At 39.0% G+C, this 19,116-nt stretch overlaps 1 protein-coding gene across 5 annotated transcripts in view; it reads left to right on the top strand.

Moving 5' to 3' along the window:
- Br140 (bromodomain-containing protein 140) overlaps positions 1 to 14,463 on the top strand; it is a 46,842-nt gene extending 32,379 nt beyond the window's left edge. For all 5 annotated transcript variants that reach the window (XM_071592265.1, XM_071592264.1, XM_071592263.1 and 2 more), the window contains exons 13-21: positions 798 to 927; positions 1,159 to 1,294; positions 2,233 to 2,456; positions 5,060 to 5,962; positions 7,915 to 8,591; positions 11,150 to 11,477; positions 11,607 to 11,968; positions 13,344 to 13,486; positions 13,615 to 14,463. In XM_071592265.1, the coding sequence (XP_071448366.1) occupies positions 798 to 927; positions 1,159 to 1,294; positions 2,233 to 2,456; positions 5,060 to 5,962; positions 7,915 to 8,591; positions 11,150 to 11,477; positions 11,607 to 11,968; positions 13,344 to 13,486; positions 13,615 to 13,888 (3,177 nt within the window). In that variant the 3' untranslated portion in view covers positions 13,889 to 14,463. The remainder of the gene's footprint in view (positions 1 to 797; positions 928 to 1,158; positions 1,295 to 2,232; positions 2,457 to 5,059; positions 5,963 to 7,914; positions 8,592 to 11,149; positions 11,478 to 11,606; positions 11,969 to 13,343; positions 13,487 to 13,614) is intronic.
- The last annotated feature ends 4,653 nt before the right edge of the window (positions 14,464 to 19,116 follow it).

The raw sequence follows: 19,116 nt of genomic DNA, 5'->3' as shown, positions 1-19,116 counted from the left end.
TCTCAACAATATTCCCAACCAGTAAGTTCATACTTTTAGTTTCTAGCAATGGTAATGGTCTGATTCATGTTTGTGATCAATGATTTTTCTGAATTTGATATTGTATGTGCATGTTACAGCCGATGTTCATGGGTTTGTACCAAACATTTATGTAACTATGAGCATCTATTCTTTTATGTATCTTAACTGAGCCTGTGTCTTTGCTCCTCATTGACGTGCCTTATATCATGTACATACTTCACCCACCTGGTATTTTTGTATTGTGATCTCTGGGCAAATAAAAAGTAATAATAATAATTAAACTTTGTAGCAATATCCTAGAATTGCTTCACTAGGATAAAGTCCAAGTCTAAGATGCCCCAATTTTCAACTGATATTGAATTTCTCTGTGATTAATACTTCCAAAGGTTCCCAAAAATATTTTTGCTTTTATATGACTAAGGTTAAACTGATTTGAAACATAATTTGGTAATATCATATCAAAGCATAGTTTGTAAATTACAGAAATCGAAGTTACGCCACAAAAACATGTGTTGTTTAATGTCTTTTAGAAAAAGCATATTTTTGTGGATCTATTTGGACACTTTACTCCAGCTAACTGAAAATATTTTCCTTACTCTAAAGGTAATCATGTTTTGGGTCATTTTTGATCCTTCTTTCCAAGTTTATGTCTTGTACAAGTTCTTTGTTTGTTTTCATACTTCCCAAGCTTACTTAGTCAGCAAATGATACTTAATCAGTATTTTTTTTGCAATGATAATGCCTTGAATAACCATGGCAATAAATGTACTCTCTAGGGAGGTGCTATTTTAAGGCAAGCAAGGAGAGACTTGGACAACATTGGTTTTGATCCAGAGTCTGGAATAATGCTCCCCGAAAGACCGAGGCCGAATGGGCAAACAGCCGACGACAGAATTGTAGAAGAAGGTTTGTTTTGATTGTTTTATTTCAATTGTAATATTTTAGTGTACGGTGGTGCTCGACCATTTATTTTTGTTTAATCCTGATTCTGTCATTTTGTATTTATTTGAAAAAAGTATGAAACTTTTTCACGTTAGTGTAGATTTTGGATGAAAAAAAACGTTTAATGTCATATAAATGAAAAATTTTGTAATTTCTTAATTTTTAACTTCCTTTGTCGTTGATTTGCATGCAAAGTGGATCGAGTTCTCAACAGTGAGGAGAGGAAGTCGCTCTCCCCTCAGGCCAATTTGACCAAGCTACTCGAGCTTCTTGACAAATGCCAAAAGTTACATCACGGAATCCTTCGTGCCAAGAGATCACGATACATAAAGTAAGTGTTGAGTGGACAGTAAGTGGATCTGTAAAGAGATCATAGATTGTTTTAAGCATGCTCCAGATGTCATTTTAAACGACACTGTTTTCGGCTCTACCTTGTGTGGGATCTCATGAGTATAATAATTGGTAAGACAAACTTTGTTTGCACATAATAAGCACTTATTACATGTACATTGTCACCTTAAGGTGTTAATATGTGATGAAACCTGGTCCTTGTAAATTAAATGTATTTGTTGAAAAGCAAAATTTGTCTTACCAATTATTTTAGGTCTAATTCACGTAAATGATGCTGTTAAATTCTCTCTTGAATTTCATAATCTTCTATGCTGGTATTTGAAACCCTTAAGGTCATTAAAGCTAAAAGTTGAAGGGTTTGAGGATAAAGGCAAAAAAAGCGCACTTGGAAACAGTTGCTGCTTACCATTAGCTTTGTTTATGTCCAATAAAGTTTGTCTGCTCTATAGCATCTAAACCTTTGAGTTACCACCTGCTAACTCAAAGGTTTTAAGCTTAAGACTAACCTTGGAAATGGATTTTGTTTAAAACACCGGTGGTTCAGCCTCTGGGAAACCTTTCACCAATCCAAAAATTTAATTTATGTGGATCCCAAGGGCAGATGAACTGCCATAAACCTCATCAAAGCTAAATGTGAATCACAGTAAAACATAATGTTTAAGATTTGTCTATTATTGATCTCATATTGCTTTGTTGGATCAACGAAGGGATGCAACTTTTAACTTAATACTGATTTTTCCATCCTGTAGCTTCTTTCCCTGGTATGCGATGTGCATCTTGTGTAGCAAATAAATGGGCACTTGTGATTCCTGAAAAATCTTTTATCTTCACAACTGTGCTGTTCGGTATCTATCTTGATCGCTATCACATGATCTGTATTTATAATTCAGTTCACATCACTCCAAATACTTTGTTTAGGAAGGAGATTACGAAAATCAGGAGGCGCTTGGCATTTGAGCGGAGTGGTTCCATCCCTGGGAGGAAGGTGGGGAAGACACTGCCGAAAGAGCCAATGGTTATTACTCCAAGGGGGCGACACAGGAGTCTCACAAAACCCCTCGCCATCACGACACCCAATTACAAAGTCATCAAGTCTCCGAGGAGGAAGTCCACCGAGGCATCTTCAGATGTGCAAATGAAAAGTATGTATGGTGGTTACTGGGTTTGCTGCTCATCAGCTTGAATGGTCCTGTGAAATGATATAATTGATCGGGAACATCAATGTTTTGACAAGTCATATTCCTATGTTTATAATTCCAGGAAGTTTTAATGTTGAAGTGAAAAATAGCCTATACAAGGTTTGTATAAAAAGTATCGGAAAAAGTTTGTTGGGGGAAAAATAGATGTTTCAGATAATGCCACAATGCCTCAAAATTCTTTAAAGTACATCCCTTGAACATCAACACACTTTTGCCACTGGCTTTTCTATGACTTGAAGGCTTCTTGGTTGGTGGATTCCGTAAGGTCCTTAAGGGCGCATGTGCAAGCTACTTAGGGTCCCATAGTGCTGTCCTTTTGAGGGAGGATTTCACTCTTGGGAATAGGAAATAGTCTTGCTGTTGCCAAGTCGGGGAGACTGTAAGGGGGTTGGGGAATCGTCGCATCACGTTACAGAAGGTCTTCACGAGCAGACTCTTGACTCTCATTTTGGTTGTACGTCAAGACCTTCGGGAGGACGAGTTCAGCGCAGATCTTCCGTATCGCCACATTTTCAGTGATAATATTGTGCGCTATCATCTTATCAATGCCAATATAATCTGCGATTTATGCCAGTGCCGTGCACATTTTACGCTCTGAATTCACCACTTCACTCACACGTTGCAAGCTGTTGTTGGTTCTTGACATCAATGGCCATCCGGCCCCGGGGACGTCCTCCCCACTCTTTCGGCCATCTTTGAGGAGCTTGTGCCACTTAAAAACTGCAGTTTGTGCCATGCTTTCATCCTTAAACCCTTGGGGAATCATGCCCAACATCTCCGTTCCCATTTTCCTCACTCGACATGGGAAAACCGCTAAAAACACAATCTGGCCTGAACAAACGCTTGCAGGTGATTGGTGCTTGGTACGTGTTGAAGGTCAAAACGCTCAACACCGAGCCTGTGTGGTGCTAGTGCACTGCAACGTACTGTCATGTCAGGGAAAAATTGTTTCCGATACTTTTTATCAATACCATGTATAAACAGGATATCATGAAGTGGTAGTACTGGTTTTATTATACATACTACGAATCACTAGTTGTGCTTTGAATAGATCCTCAAAGGAAATAGCAGCATTGTTTTAAATTCAAATTGAATGCAAAACAAATCAGACTTCCATAGTTATGCCTTCTTTGGTGAATGATCAGTCCTTAGACAATGTTATTATAAGCACAATTTGTATATTCTTATTCATTTTAAGGCCATCTCTACTGGCACTTACAAAATCTGGAGAATATGTTTCCAAATTGGAAATCAAACAATAAAAATACATAATATTCTAAAAAATATATTTAATCTGTGAAGAGCATTTTTAAGACGTGAAGTTGCAGATTTTATATAAATCAGCAATATACCTGTAAATGAAAAGTTAAATTTGTTAATTTAGTTTATAAAAGTTCTGGAAATCTGTATGAAAGCCGTTGTTATAACATAACCTACCATTTTTAAGGACATATAATAACATAAATCATTGACGTTTTGATCCCATATCAAATTTTCTGTATTATGTCTGGGAATATTGAAATGTGTGTCGGTCAGTATTTAGCCCCCGAACTGAGTTGCCCCCAATTTTTTACAAAGTCATTACGAATGTCAAACTGTTGTTTGAAATCCCTAAATGAAAACACAAATTTTAAAGCAAAGTTCAACCTTTTGAATAAATAAATATCACACGACGAAGGTTTTGGTTTTTTCCCAGCATATGCGGTTGGTGTATTCTCCTTGGGTTCTGTATCAAGGAAGATATTTTGTTGCCAATGTTTCAGTAACTAACTTTGCCAACATCCTGCCATCTCTCATTGACTAATTTCCCTGGCAATGATGGCATAGTTAACTAACAAAACATCTCGATGAAATTTTTGGTTGGTGGTTATCTTTAATTGGTGGAGAATCCTGAAAGAATTCACCTTCTAATCTCATGAGTTTCGTCTAGTGTTAGCAAAGAGGAGACAAGCCCTCACCTCATTGTCCATTGTTTGGCAAGTTCGCAATGAGAATTTAAGTCCAACTGAGTGTTGCACAAACTGCTCTATTCTTTTTCCTTCACAGTTTGTCTGAGTGGTAAACTCACTAATGACCCTAATGGCTAACAACCTAACATGTCCCTTCCAAACATCCCAGTGACTAATGACTAGGAGATACATAATACATGTGTGAATACTCTTAAAGCAACTCAAATTGATCAACACTAAAATGAATCAGTTTAAGGATAAAACGCTGGTGGCGTTCATGTCAGGGAATTTATCTCTCTCTAGAGGTACATTCAAGAGCAAGGGCCTAGCCATATGGACATGCTGATTCCCATTATATCCTCAAAGCTAAGCAATGTTTGACCAGATGAGGCTTGGATGAGTGACCTCCATGTCTTTTCCATGCTGCTCTTGACCCGTATGCATGTGTCAACCATATTAAACCTTGGCATGCATTGACGGGTTGGCATATGATGGACCAAGAGGTGTTTTAAGAACTGGGCCCCCTGTTGAAGACCTCCCCACCAGACCACCATCTGTCTAACCCTACTTAGACTGACCTTTACTTTCTATTTCCAGGCGAAGATGGCTTTGAATCGGACACAGAGCACGAAGACACATCTGGGGAGGGTGAGAACATGAACGCCTCCATCATTAGCACCAAAGAGGAGGAGGATGAGGAGGAAGAGGAGGAGCAGGCGGCCAAGGAGGAGGAAGAGGAGATGGAAGTGGCAGAGGAGAAGGTGGAGGGTGTGGAGGAGGAGGATGAGGAGGGCCCCACTCCCCTCAAGGCCGAGGCTGAGGTGCCAAGTGCCTCTGCCACCACCCCAGTTGCAAACGGGGGGGAAGGGGTGGTGGCAGCTGGGCCGAAGAGAAAGGGGCGGAGGAAGTTGAATCGAAAGGTGGAGGAAGGGGACCCTCCGGCATTGGTGGGGGCAAACGTAGCCGTGCCAACACCACTGCCACCACCCGTGGAGGAAATTAAGGAGGAGGAACCCACATTAAAGGAGCCGCCACCAAACAAGAGGTCATCCACGTCAGGCATCCCATACCAGACGAGGAAGTCCGCCCTGCAGCAGCAGCTGGCGGAGGCGGCCGCCTTGGTTGCTTCCGACAACATGCACTCCGGAGACACGAGAGGCTCAAGGAGACAGAGCACTCGCAGGCAGTCTGTCAGCACACCCGCTGCCATCACCCCGAGGTCTCGGAGGGGTGTTGCGGCAGTAACACCTGGTTCTTCGACGGAAGCGGCGAAGACAACACCGGCCGTGACGAGGAGTGGGCGAGAGGTGAAGGAGCCCATTGGGAAGCCGGTGCCCAGGCTGATCAAGGGGAACAAGACGTCCACGCCCAAGGCAGGAGTGGCACCGGTGACTCCCAAGGTCCCATCGGAGCAAGAGAAGGAGGAGCAGCCTTCACCACTAGTCTCACCACGCCTATCCCGAGGCGAGAACAACACTTCCGTCGACGAGTCTGAACTGCGTGAGTAAATGAATCGATTGGATCCCGACCATGGGGTTTTGCGAAAAATTTATGCATCTAATTGAAGATATGAATGTAGGGTGAATAACATCTATTTATTCCCAAACTGTGTGTGTGCATATGCACACTACGCTTTATATTTCAGCTGCATATTTACCTTTCATTATACAATCATAACCGTATCACTTTCATTGAACGAAAGGAATTCAGGCATGTCAAATTGGAGTTACACCCACAGACACCATTCATGCAGTTCACTTTTGGACAATGTTACAAAGGCCTCATTTTGCTTTTTTAGTATGTTTACCCCTTCGTACCCTTGCTCTTAGTACTCTTTTTGCTAATTGCTTTCATATGCGCTCTTCAATTCCAGAGATTACTGATATTCGTACGTACTCTTGTGAGTATCTTGGACCACATTTACCCATGGCTTACTAGTCCTTTACCCTTTTTCTCCCAAATCACTCACTCTTTACTTATATGTTGGTTTGGTGATCTTACTAGCTCTCCTCCATTCTCACGACGTGAACAAACCAATGCAGTGAACTTCTATGGCACGTGTCCATTGCTGGTGAATCCAATCTACATTTGTTCATAACTCATTCATTCCTCACCCTCTCATCTTTTAACATGTACCAGGTACAATATATATTTGATTTAGACATTTATATGCATATCCTTGGGTAACTGAGTTTCACTTTCAAGAAGTGATATGTAGCTATCATACCTGTGCAGTACCCATCATTCTTTTTAGTCATGGATGAACATTCATACTCTATGTACCATGAGCAATCTTTCAAAAACCTTGTCACAAATCCTACCACCTTACACAAACAATTTGCCAATATATACAATATCTACCACTTTTAGAATCGTTTCACTGTTTACCCTCACTATGCAATCAATCTCTCCACCCTTCGAAGTAACTTCTTTGTTTTGGCTTCATAAACACTCAATTTCATTCTGACTGAAGGTTTTGCCTTGCTGAAGCTATCCATGGATCCCTGCAGATTTTTTGTGCTCTTGGTCAGCAGTACTGCATCATTGGCGTAATGGAGAGTGAATAATTTTACAAATTCAGTCTTTAATGTTACATTGTCCTTCTATTTTCAGTCACTCTTGCATGAAAATGATGAACAGCCATGGTATCATTACACAACCTGGCATCATTCGTTACTTATTTAAAACCAAGTGATCTAGGGTCCCATTCAATAGCTACTGATTCATTCCAGATTCCTTCAAATCCTTCCACAATTTTCCTCTGTTTACTCTGGATTATGTCTTTTTCAATCCAACAACTGCACATTAAAACTTTATTTCATGCATCCCCTATCAGGCACAAAACCATGTTAGACTTTTCAGATTTTGTCCAGTATCATTCAGCATTCTGTTTCAATCAACACCATACAGAACTATCCCCATTATATTCAAAAGACTCATTGCTATATAATCCATGCATTCCATCTTATTCCTCTGCCCTTTATACCAAGGTGCAATTATTACATTTTGACAGAGAATATGAAACTGCTCCCATTAATTCCCCATTAACTTTGGCATTCAATGTGTTAAATAAGGATTCATTTTGGAGGAGAGCTCTTAACCTCACCTACTGACCTTTAGGCTGACAACCCACTTAGTTTTTTACACGTCATGTATGTATACTTTAAAATAATTTATGTGTTTATGTAGAATGCTGACAGCTTACGTTCAGGGCTTAATAAAATACCAAATCCATCCCTGTCATCTTTCAGCTGCCAACCTTAAGTTTGATTTTATTGTGTGGCTAGGTGCTGTGCTTGGGAGAAGCATTTGGCCCATTAGTGTGGTAATGTTCAGGGCATTGTAATGAATTCCCAGGAAGATAATTTAACCCAAAAGATACTGTTACGTATTGAAAATCGTTCACCTTCACTTGGCATCTATTATGATGAAACAATTTTTTTATCTTTTAGCCAAGAGAGGCCGTCGTAAGAAGATTCCCAAGAGGCAGTGGGATGACGATGTGTCATCACCTCGTCCCCAAGGAGAGCCTGTTGCAGCCAAAGTGTCTGCGGTCCAGAGGCGGTCCAGCAGCCAACAGCAGCTCACTGGCACCACTTCGACCCCCGACATGAGGAAGTCACCCCTTCGCCCCCGGCAGCCCACTCCCGACAACTCATCGCCCCAGGTTGCAGGCAACACGCGGCTCCAAGCCCCATCTGCCCAACCCCTCCCCCCATCCAACTCACAACCTTCGCAGGCGGCATCTAAAGGAAATGCCACGTCAACCCTTAAGACCCCTGGGGTTGGAGGGAAACCTACTTCCTCTGCTGGAAAGGGGACTCCGGTGGCTGGGAAACCAACCTCTAGCCAGTCAAGCACCACCAAACCCCTGGGCAGTGCATTGTTGCTGAATTCGTCCACCACATCCCCATCTTCCACCACAGCTGCTAGCCCCCTCTCAAGTCCAATGCTCACGACGCCGACGAAATCATCGGCTGCGGCACCTGGGGAATCCCCAGCCCTCCCCCTCACTCAATCCCAGCAACAGCAGCAGGTTTCGTCTGGTGGGAGTACGGGCTCACCCTCTGGTGTCAACCGCAGAACAGCTGTACTCTTTACAAGGAAGGCCGCTGCGGCTGCATTCAGGGTGAGAAGGATCAGAATTACTTTGACATTTTTATTGGTGTGGTTTTATGGCCAACTCCAGGGTCGTATTTATTAAAAGATACCTTAATTTCATAGATTTTGTATCAATTGGAGGAAAGTTTTAAGGAATTCTGACAACTTGAGCCCAACATTAAGGTCTTCTGATGTTCTTACCATGCCAAAAGCACCATACAACATAAATACATACATTTCATCTCACACTGCTTCCTTCTTCACCTCCGCAGAATTAGTTTCTTGTTCATGCTGTCAAAAATGTCTCTTTGTTCCTTAGTTGCCCAACATTTTCTCTTATTTCTCAGCCTTCAGTTTTCATTCAGTCTCAGTAACTGAGAGGTAGAAAGAAGCAAGACTCTGAACTGAAAATGTCCAATATATTTTAGGAAATATTATTTTATGAAATTTTTATACCAAGGTATTCATGGGCAACCTAGATTATGTTGTGCATAACATTTGTATCAAGGTTTAGTTAGAATTGATGTTAATAATATCCTCTATTACCTTATAGGTAGGTAACATCTTTTTTTTAAATGACAATTTAACTTCTCATACCCTTATAATAATCAGTGGTAGTATGTTAAATGTAGTCAATTGATTCATCATCATTGACTATTTCATTGAAATACCCTGCAGAACAGGAGAGGTTCATCATCCTTTTCTGGAGTAAGTCAAAGGCAAAGGGAGGATGGTAAATACTCCACAGTTTCACATGAGCACATTTCATTCAACTTTATTTCAATACCCTACTGTTTTCTCATCTTTGAAAGTAAACCATATGTCATTTTGGCATGAGTAAAATAATAAATGTCATTGCTCAGTGTCATACTTTCCATATCACACACTATTTTACAGTAATATGTTCTCCCAATTTAGAAATAGGTCCCATATGTCAAATATAACATAAACTTCGCATTCTGAAAACACTGCTTTTTGGAAATTAGTTTTTAAAATCAATTTTCAATCACTTTTTGTATAATTAACTATAAAAATTTCTCGAATTGTTTTTCTGACACTAAATGTGAGAGTTACATTTTTACCATAGCTCAGATGTCTCTATGTTTATATGACTGGTATTTGAACGCTTGAGCATAGGAATCTGTCATTGAATTATTAGTTAAAATCTGTTAAGTTAATTCACACATTTTTTGTTGCTGGAAATTATGTAGAGTAACTTAGTATGCCATCCTGATTTGAAGTGTATTTTAACCTATGTCTTGTGAATCTCAGTGCTTTATATTTTGTCCAATTTTTCAGTACAAGTACCCATAAGTGTATAAATTCGATCACTTTAACTAAAGCTGCAAGGGTTTCTCTTTAGAAGAAAAATGCCTACCAAAGATGCAGCAGAGGTTTCTGCTAAGAAATTCTGTACAGAATTTGTAGGAATGTACTTAAATTTATTTGAAAAAAAGGCCTATTTATCGGTTCTTAAAATATGGCTGCCCAACATTGAATACTTCCTCCTCTGTCCATGCCATCTTATTAACTTTCAAATTCTATATAAACCAAGCCATGGTTGTTCATTACAGTTAGCAGATACCCATTCGTTTTTCTCACAAAATTTGTACTGGTTGATGTAAAAATTGCAAAACTCTGCCGACTGTGAAATGCAGGCTCAAGGAGATATATATATATACTTGAATACGCAACAATTAAGTTATAAACCATCTACATCACTCTATTTCAATTGGTATCATATGACAAATGTGTTTTTATCATCGATCTTTTGTCAATATTTGTCCCCTTCCAATCATTTGTTTTTTCCTGGCTATTTGATTGGTTTAACCTTCTGAGGAAAATACGTTCTGATGTTCCTTTAATGATATTTCTGTTCTTGTAAAACTATAATGCATCAATCCTACAAAGTGAATCCATCTATATCGCAATCTTATTTTTCACATATTTTGCTTATCTGTGTTTTTAACATACCTGTGCTTCAAATGCATCCATTAGCACAGGTAATAGAGACTTTACCTTATATCCATAATGACAAAAGGACCTGAAAAGTGCATTTTTTAAGGAGAAACTTAAAAGTAATTTTGAACACTATGGCAACATGGCACGTAAATTAGGAACTTAAATTAGCTCTTCGCCAAATTCATGTGCTGAATCTTCAATGACAGCTTCTCAACAGAAGGAAATTAAGACAAAAGTAATCATACAGGATAGAATGTAGATAGTATTATTATGGCCAATTTTTAAATACCAATGATTGGTTAGTTATTTCTTTAAAAAGATGTGAGATAAAGTTTCAGTTGAGAAAAAGTTTTTGATTCAGAACAAAATATTTATAAATGAACATCCTGAAAATGGATTTTACTGCTTTGAATTTGGTTGCCTCAGTTTGAAGATATAACTTCTGGAACTCAGGAGTCACATTTTTCTGGCACATAGTAGTAAACAAAGCAAAGAATGGCATACTTGGTTTATTAATTCAAAATGGGTCAATCATATGTTATAAGAATTAAAGATGCAAAAATATTTTTTCGTTGATTTTGGTGAGAGTATATGCATTGTTTTTGTGTTGCTGTCAACTTTCAGAAGCCAGATGTCCCCACCCCAGCAGCTCCAAAGCGGCGAGTCGGGAGGCCGAGGAAAAACCTCGACGCGGCATTGGGTTCAGTTGGAACAAACGCAGTGCTCTCTTCATCCAATCCTCTGCTGATGTCGTCAGGTCCGCAGCTTGGAGGCATTGGAGACGCCAACGTCAAATCACAAGGCCAATCCAAAGGCTCTGCCACTCTCGGAGGGAGTGCAACTTCCTCTCCTCAGCTCTCTTCAAACACAAACGCAGCAGATCCCGCATCCTCACCTATCATCGCTCCTCTGCCATTCTCCGAAAGCTTCCGAGTGTATCGCAGCGGAGGAGGTAAATAATCTTTTGATGATCCAATCCCATTCCTTTCACTCATGTCATACGTGAACTCAAAGCGGAGCAGTCTGTTCAGAATCATATCCACACTGGCATTAAATTTGAAATCTTTCGTCCTGAAATCAGACATCCCTGCGGAGACAGATGAAGACAGTCAGTCAGACTCCAGTTCCAGCAGCTGCTCATCGTCGGGAAGCAGCAGTGGCAGTGGGGACGAGGGTGCTGGCAGCTCGGGGGCCGAGGAGGATGATGATGACGAGAGGATGGGACCCCACGGCCGCTCTCGCCACCGCCCCCCTTCAGAGTCGTCGGCCGATGAAGGGGCGGGTGGAGGACGTGGAGGGGAGGGAGGCAGTGGTGGCCCCACCTCCAGTAGCCATCGGCATGCCTTGGTTCCTGGCCAGCAGCTTTCTTGTGGCGTAGTCCCCCTCAAACCACTGGACTTGGTTTGGGCCAAGTGCCGTGGTTACCCTTGGTATCCAGCTCTCGTGAGTTGTTCTTTTATTCTCTTCCAAGCTACTTTACATGTCTTCTAAAACCTATAAATAAACCACTTCTAAGTCTTATGATTCGGCTGAAATGATTTTGGAACTTTGGGTAAATTTCAATCATTATCAGGGAGTATTTGCCAACCAGAGGTAGATTTTTGATAGTCCCTAACAACTGGTACTAATTGCAGAAGTAGTTGGCTTCCCAGTGTTTTCATACATTGATTCTACAGTTCTTTGTGCTTTTTGCCTGATTTCATGCCCTGGTGTTCTACTAGATTAACCACGCTCGTATCTTGTTCTTGCTTTCCAATTATTTTAGATTCTATTTCTACTGTTATTTTATTCTGTTGTGGTTATCTTCATGCAGCTGCATGTTTTTAAAATTATGCACAAAAAAAATCAAATAATTTTTTTGAAGAAAAATTTGGAAACATGTGTGATGACTATTGATACTATGATGCCAGCAAAACGAATGGTAAATACGAATTGAAGTAGCAGGCATGCAATCATCCTGGGATTTCTCCTCTCCTCGTCACTCATTATGCGAATTACTCACTATGCGAGGTGCTCGTTAAGCAAGGTTCCACTGTACCTTCAAAATATCTCTTAGTCTTGGCCATGACTTCTTTGAGCGAGGATGCTTTGTGGTAGGGCTTCTGTTTAGCTCTTTACAAAGAAAAGATAGGAAACTTCTCCATTTGCAAAATAGGTATTAGGCCAACTAAAGAAATCTTCCTGTAATCTCTATTTCACTCAGTCACCTGCATGACTTAGCAAAGGATGGGGGAAGAAAAATAAGATTAGGCCTACCATAGCTCAAAGAAAAGAAATAATCCATGTTGGATGAAGTGTGGAGATATAATGGAAGTACTCTAAAGCCCCTGTGTAAATTAGGATGTAGATTTAAAATACTTGATATAGATAATAATTAATGTTAAGTGAAATATAACAATGTCCATAGACTTGTCAACTTACAGAGGCTCAATAGGTACGAAAGTGGAGGTAGAGGGTATTTAATGATGCATTGGTTTTGACCATTAATTTATTTAGCATTAATCTGAAAACAGCACTTTTGGCCTTTACATCAGACTTTTTAACAATGATATGTATTATGTATAAGAAATAAAATTGTAAACACCCAAGCCCTGAGTGGATGAAAAACCACCTAGGTGGGAATGGAACCCATTACCTCTGGGTTGTCTGGTGAGAATATTACCCCGCTGCTATTGGGGCAGGCAAATGCCAATCATGTGTATCAATTTTCTCAATTCCCCCTTTCACCTTTGCAAATTACAATGCATTTGTTTTGGAAAATTTTGGGAGTTTATATTTTCATCAATTTTAATGAATGATATGACATTCTTTCTTTCAGATTATTGATCCAAAAATGCCAAAAACAGGAATTCTTCACAATGGCGTTCCTATTCCCGCTGCCCCAGCAGATGTCCTTGCGCTCTCACTCAATTACTCTGAACCTGTCTTCCTTGTTCTCTTCTTTGACACCAAACGGACATGGTGAGTTTTCAGGCCATTGATATCCCCATGCAACATCATATCTTTCTGGCATTGATAGTAGTAAGGTTGGGTTCTGTGATTTTTGGCTTTGCCCTTAACTAAGCCATATAATTTGTTGTTGTTCACAGGCAATGGCTTCCGCGCAACAAGCTTGAGCCGCTGGGGATGAGCACGGAACTGGACGAATCAAAGTTGACCGAGTCAAGAAAGCCGACTGAGAGGAAGGCCGTAAGGAAAGCATTCCAAGAGGCCATGCAGTACCAGTGCCAAGTGAATGGACAAAGTGCCGGGACATCCTTTGGATCACAGGTGTCATTACAACCTTTGACTGCATCGGTGCCAGTGACAAATTCAGTGTCTTCTCTCAGTCATCCACCCAGCCAAGCCAGCGTTACTTTGTAGTGAACAAATTGTGACATTTTATAATAAGTGAAGTTCCTGCAGGGAAACGGACATTTCTAAAGGTGGCATCTTTGTCAACTTTGACTCGCAGCAGCAGCTATCCTGAAATAATTATTTTGTCAGCCTTAGCAGCTTATTTTGGCCAATGAGCGATAATTTCTTGGCTTGAATTCCATTGATGATTGTGCGTATTGCTTCTGAGCCTCGGGACTCTTCTCATGATTTCCGAACAGTGCCATATTGGTGGACCACAGAATAATTTTTTTTTTCATGTTAAAGTAATGCTCAAACTCTCCTTGTTAAACCTTAAAAAGTCCTTGCTGACACTTCTGGAATACGAGTGCCAGATTTAGGTGCTGATAAGTGTTCCTGTGACATTTTCCTAGAAGAATTTTTAAGTGTATTATACTTCTCTACTTTTTGCATTAGTGAAGAAGATCACAGATTTATAGAGATACGTGTTTGCACCTTGTACTCAGTATTAGAACTTTTTTATTTGGAATGTTTGAAAGCAATAATGTACCTGTTCAACTTTTCTGTGTAAATTTCTCAAAGGCAAAATAATCCTCTCATGTGATGAATAGAGAATTTTCATTGCCAAACCTCCATTTGACAACACATTTCAAAGTTGTACCTCTCATCCATTCATGTATATCAGATATAGCAACTCCCTTAGGGATAATTCTAATGATTGAAACGGGTTGTCATAAAAGACTTCATACTATACGCAGTCCTCACTTTACAATGGGTTAGCAATATGATAAATTCCCAATCACGGTGTACTTTGCGAAGATTCTCTTTATGATTGAAAACTCACTTAATGATTGTGCAATTCCTTTTTTTAATTTATAACCTTATAGGATTTAATGTACTGCGATAGTAATTTTTATCAACTACACCACTAATGATCTATTGCTTTTGTCTACCATATTTTTTACCCATGAACTCCCATTGTGCATCTACTGCATAGATTGGTGTGCCCTGCACACCGTTTTAGCATCATAGTAAAGGAAAACTGTAAAATAATGAAGTATTGACGATAATCATAAGTTTTTATGTAAGTAAGCATGTTTGCAATAGCTATCAGAAAATTTTGTCAGTCAACTTTGTTGCGTCAACGATAACTATGTACATATAATATGAGTAGTGTTAAAATCAGCCAATGAATAGTGGAATCACTATCACAGTTCTGTGTCCATTTGGAAAATACCCTGTCGTATAATTTATATGTGATTTAGAAATGGAACTATTTGAGTTTGCAGGACTCGTCAAATTATAAGGGGGAGATTTTTTTTATTAACCTTCAATCTCACTCACTCGGAAGATTGCTCACTCAGACAGAACTAGGGCCTAGAATAAAAGACCTGGACTAGCTGATTTAAGATGTATTATGTTACTGGGTGTGAACCATGAAACAGTCTGTATCTCCCACCCTGGGAGACTCAAGTCACCGAAGCAATGAGGAAACTAGTTTCACGTGGAAGATGATGGGGTGTGAACATAAGGAATCACAATGCGTTGCTAAGAGAAAGAGGGTATTAGGGAATGAAAGCAAGAGCTTGATGGCCCAAAATAGGAAGTGAAATCCATCATCCACTGACTCTATAGTTTTCAGTCTATATCATTGATACGATATATATATTGTACTGGAAGCACCTATGCTGCTACTCCTGAAAAATCTTCTATCACTTCTAGTCTTGGCTGAGTGCTTCAGCTGCTTTCCTACCAATCTAAATTCCATTTGATCAATTCCAAGGACAATATTTTTTTCTACACTGTGCAGTGCTTAAATCTGGGCAAATTTCAATTTGAATTTCCTGCCATATCATAGTTCCACAGGAGGTCATGGCATCTTGAAAGCTATAGGCATCTATTAAACAGTCATAACCTCCCATAAAATGGCTGAGATGTTACGTACAAGTGCGGCATACAATTGTAGAGCCACTATTATCGAAAGCATTCGCGCTGGGCGTTATATTTTGATATAGTTTGGTTCTTCTGGTACCCCAGATCAACTGTTTATGATATTGTGGCTAAGTATAATGCTTTGGAGAAGTCTGGGGAAGGTTTCGCTAAACCGGCGACGAAATCTCATTCGAGGAAACGGGTGCTTGTCCAGATTTATGCGCCTCCCCCTGTATTTTTCATTCATTTAATTTTTTTGTTGATTCACTACATTTCTATTCAAATATATGAATTACAGATTCAGTTGTGATGTGGTGAAACTGTTCCATAACAGCAGGGATGAAAACTCTTGCAAAGTTCCATTTAATAAATATATATTTTCGACTACTTTCGATGTACTTTATCATTTTCAAACACTTTAAAATGATGTCGTACACCAAAACTAGTCTAAAATAAATCTTTATTAAATGGAAAATTGCAAGAGCTTTCGTCTCTATTATCAAATATATCAGTCATATCCTTCTACTTAGATCAAATTTATGTAATTCCATTATCAGAAAAGATATCTATCCATTGGCAAATGTAGTATTATTAGGTCCAATGTCTTCAGAAAATGCTATCATTGTGATCACTAGCCGATATCAGCCCCTGATGTCATTTCGACTGATATTTGATATACTTATATCAATACAAAAGTGGAGGACCAATATAAGGAAACTTCTTTCTCATGCGCTTTCTTAACAGAATCTGTGCATTATTTTTATTTTAAATATAAGTGTTATTTAATTATTCTTATTCTAAGTAAAAGTATGAAAATTTTGCCGAGTGAGTATGTGCTAACATTTCAAAACTTTATACGGATTCATTCCATCAGGTCTATGTTCTGAAAACATCCCAGAAAATAGAATTTCTAAAACAAAGGTTTAAGGGCTTTGTCTGATTTCTAGTCTTAGTAATCTAAGTAAGTGAGGGGAATGAAATCCATTTGTATGATATAATGTGTTACTTCTACCCAGGAAGGAAATTTATTAACAACACAGACATTCCTCGTGAAATTACTCAGAGGTGGGTTATAAAGCCATATTGTATTTTTTAACAGTTTCAGTGTAGATTCCCTCACTAGTGTCTTGCTCGAAAGTGTTTATGCTTTTCTTCTAATCTGTCACCGGTTTGGATTTAAGGTCATTTTTTGGTAAAGCAACCAACAGAGTTTTTTTGGTGGTTTAGAAGAAAGTTTTTTTCGTGGTTTGCAGACATACTAGTAAGTCGTACTCTATACTATCTTAAAGCAGAGTTCCTGGTTTTCCAGATTCTGTTTTTATATGAAATTATGGTATTTTATAATTGGGAATTATTTGGCTTTAAGTTATGCATTTAGCTTATATTTGGGTGTTAACAAAATTATAATACTGTTCAAGAATGGATGGCAATTTTCATACAAGAACTACCATGTCACTTTTTATAGAAATAGTGAAAGAAACTGGGTTAGAAGTGTGTCTTACAAAATTTTCTTCAAACTTGGAATATTTTCAAAAGTATGATTTTAAAAGTCAATTATTTTCATTTGTGGATCTACAAAAATTTAACGTTTTGTGAATTAGTACTTAATATAATGTTAAGTTTCACTTTGTGCTTCACACTGGTATACAACAGACTTAACAGATACCTATCAAAATGATAATTTGAAAATACATGTATGTATACTTACAATGTGAGCATAAAAGTTTTCAATCTCTGCCCCTCCCTCATTGAAAAATGCACCAGGCCATCAATATTCACCTAAACAATCACTGCACCTCCAGCAAACCTTAACCTATCGGCCTGTCCATCCAAAAATGCTCCCTGTAACGGGGCTATTACGAACCATACACCAAAGGCAGAGTTCACCTGTCGGCGGTATGATACTGCTCAAAAAGAGTCTCACCACCCAGAGCAATTACGAAGGGCGACTCTGCCGGGCGGTAGTACCCCACCAGAAGTCCTTCTCTCTGTCCAAAGCTATTACGAACAAATTTCGGACAAATTGATGGCACACTCACTCGGCAGAGTGAGACCCCAACCAGGTACACTACCTTTGTCACTCCACCTGAGATTTCTAAAATTCCAAGTCTTGTCCACTCCCTCGGAGAATCAAGAGGCTCCCAGCCTAATTCCTCCAGGATACCTGTAATGTTCACTCACCTATCGTAACAATTTGTTGGAAACCAATTGGATTTTATGTTAACCTTATTTAAGTCGGTCAATAATGTTTCTCTCAAAGCTCCCAGCCTAATACCTCCAGGATAACTGTGATGTTTATTCACCCATTGTTAAAATCCAAGTGGATTTTTTGTGAACCATATTTCAATCAATCATTAATGTTTCTCCCATGATTCCTGGTGCTTACTGGATATTCTTAATATGGCCTTATGTTTTTGGGACATAATGGATAAAAAGCCCCAGTTATGTTTTGCATGTTCTAATTGTCGTACCTTTGCTGGTTATGGCATGGTAAGTTCCTTCTGACAAGAAAGGCAATTTTATTACTAAAAATTGTTTTTTTATTTAGCAATATATCAATGTCAAAGACATTGGTCCCTAATAACTGGAATCCTCCCTATAGATGCCTTTGTAGAGGGTTTATGTGATATTGTTTCTACTTGCAAGTTACCTCTTTTATCGACTTATAAAAAACTCTTTGAATAAAGTGCTAAATCTTCAACAAGTTCTTTCAGAATTCTAGTGGTGATTTTTTCCAAGTTTTAGGCTTTTCTGTTTTATATTTCATCACTGTTTTTCTTTTCCCTCCTGGGACAATAATACATCGTTCATGAGCTACTACAGTGCGCGAGGGCACAAACATTTTTCAGGGAGGGCACAAACATTTTTGGTGTTGACGCTCTGAAAGAATTAATGTAGGACATTAGCTTTTTTTATGCCATCTGAAACAACGTTGACTTTTTCAGCTTTTAAAGGCTGTACAGTTGGATATTTTCCTTGCATTACCCTGATTTGAGACCAAAATAATATAAGGTTATTCTCTAAATATTTACATAACATTTTTCTCTTAAAGGTAGGCAAGGGTTTGTAAATAATATTTTACATTTTTGTTTGACAGTCTTAGTTTTTCTTCCGATGTCTTCATTACGTTTTTTGTTGGACAGTCTTAGTTTTTCTTCCAATGCCTTCATTAGGTTTTTGCCAATAGTTTTTAAACAGTTTGAAAATTTTGAGTGTATATTTACTTTTTCTTGAACGCCGTTATGACGTCTTTGTTTTAACGTCATGGTTCCTTATATATCATTAAACATATGCATATTACAAAATTATTGCAGTAGCATACA

The sequence above is a fragment of the Hetaerina americana genome, unplaced genomic scaffold (genome assembly GCF_022747635.1).
Source record: "Hetaerina americana unplaced genomic scaffold, ioHetAmer1.1.p SCAF_5, whole genome shotgun sequence".
Taxonomy (NCBI): domain Eukaryota; kingdom Metazoa; phylum Arthropoda; class Insecta; order Odonata; family Calopterygidae; genus Hetaerina; species Hetaerina americana.
This window is presented reverse-complemented; position numbering and strand designations above follow the sequence as displayed.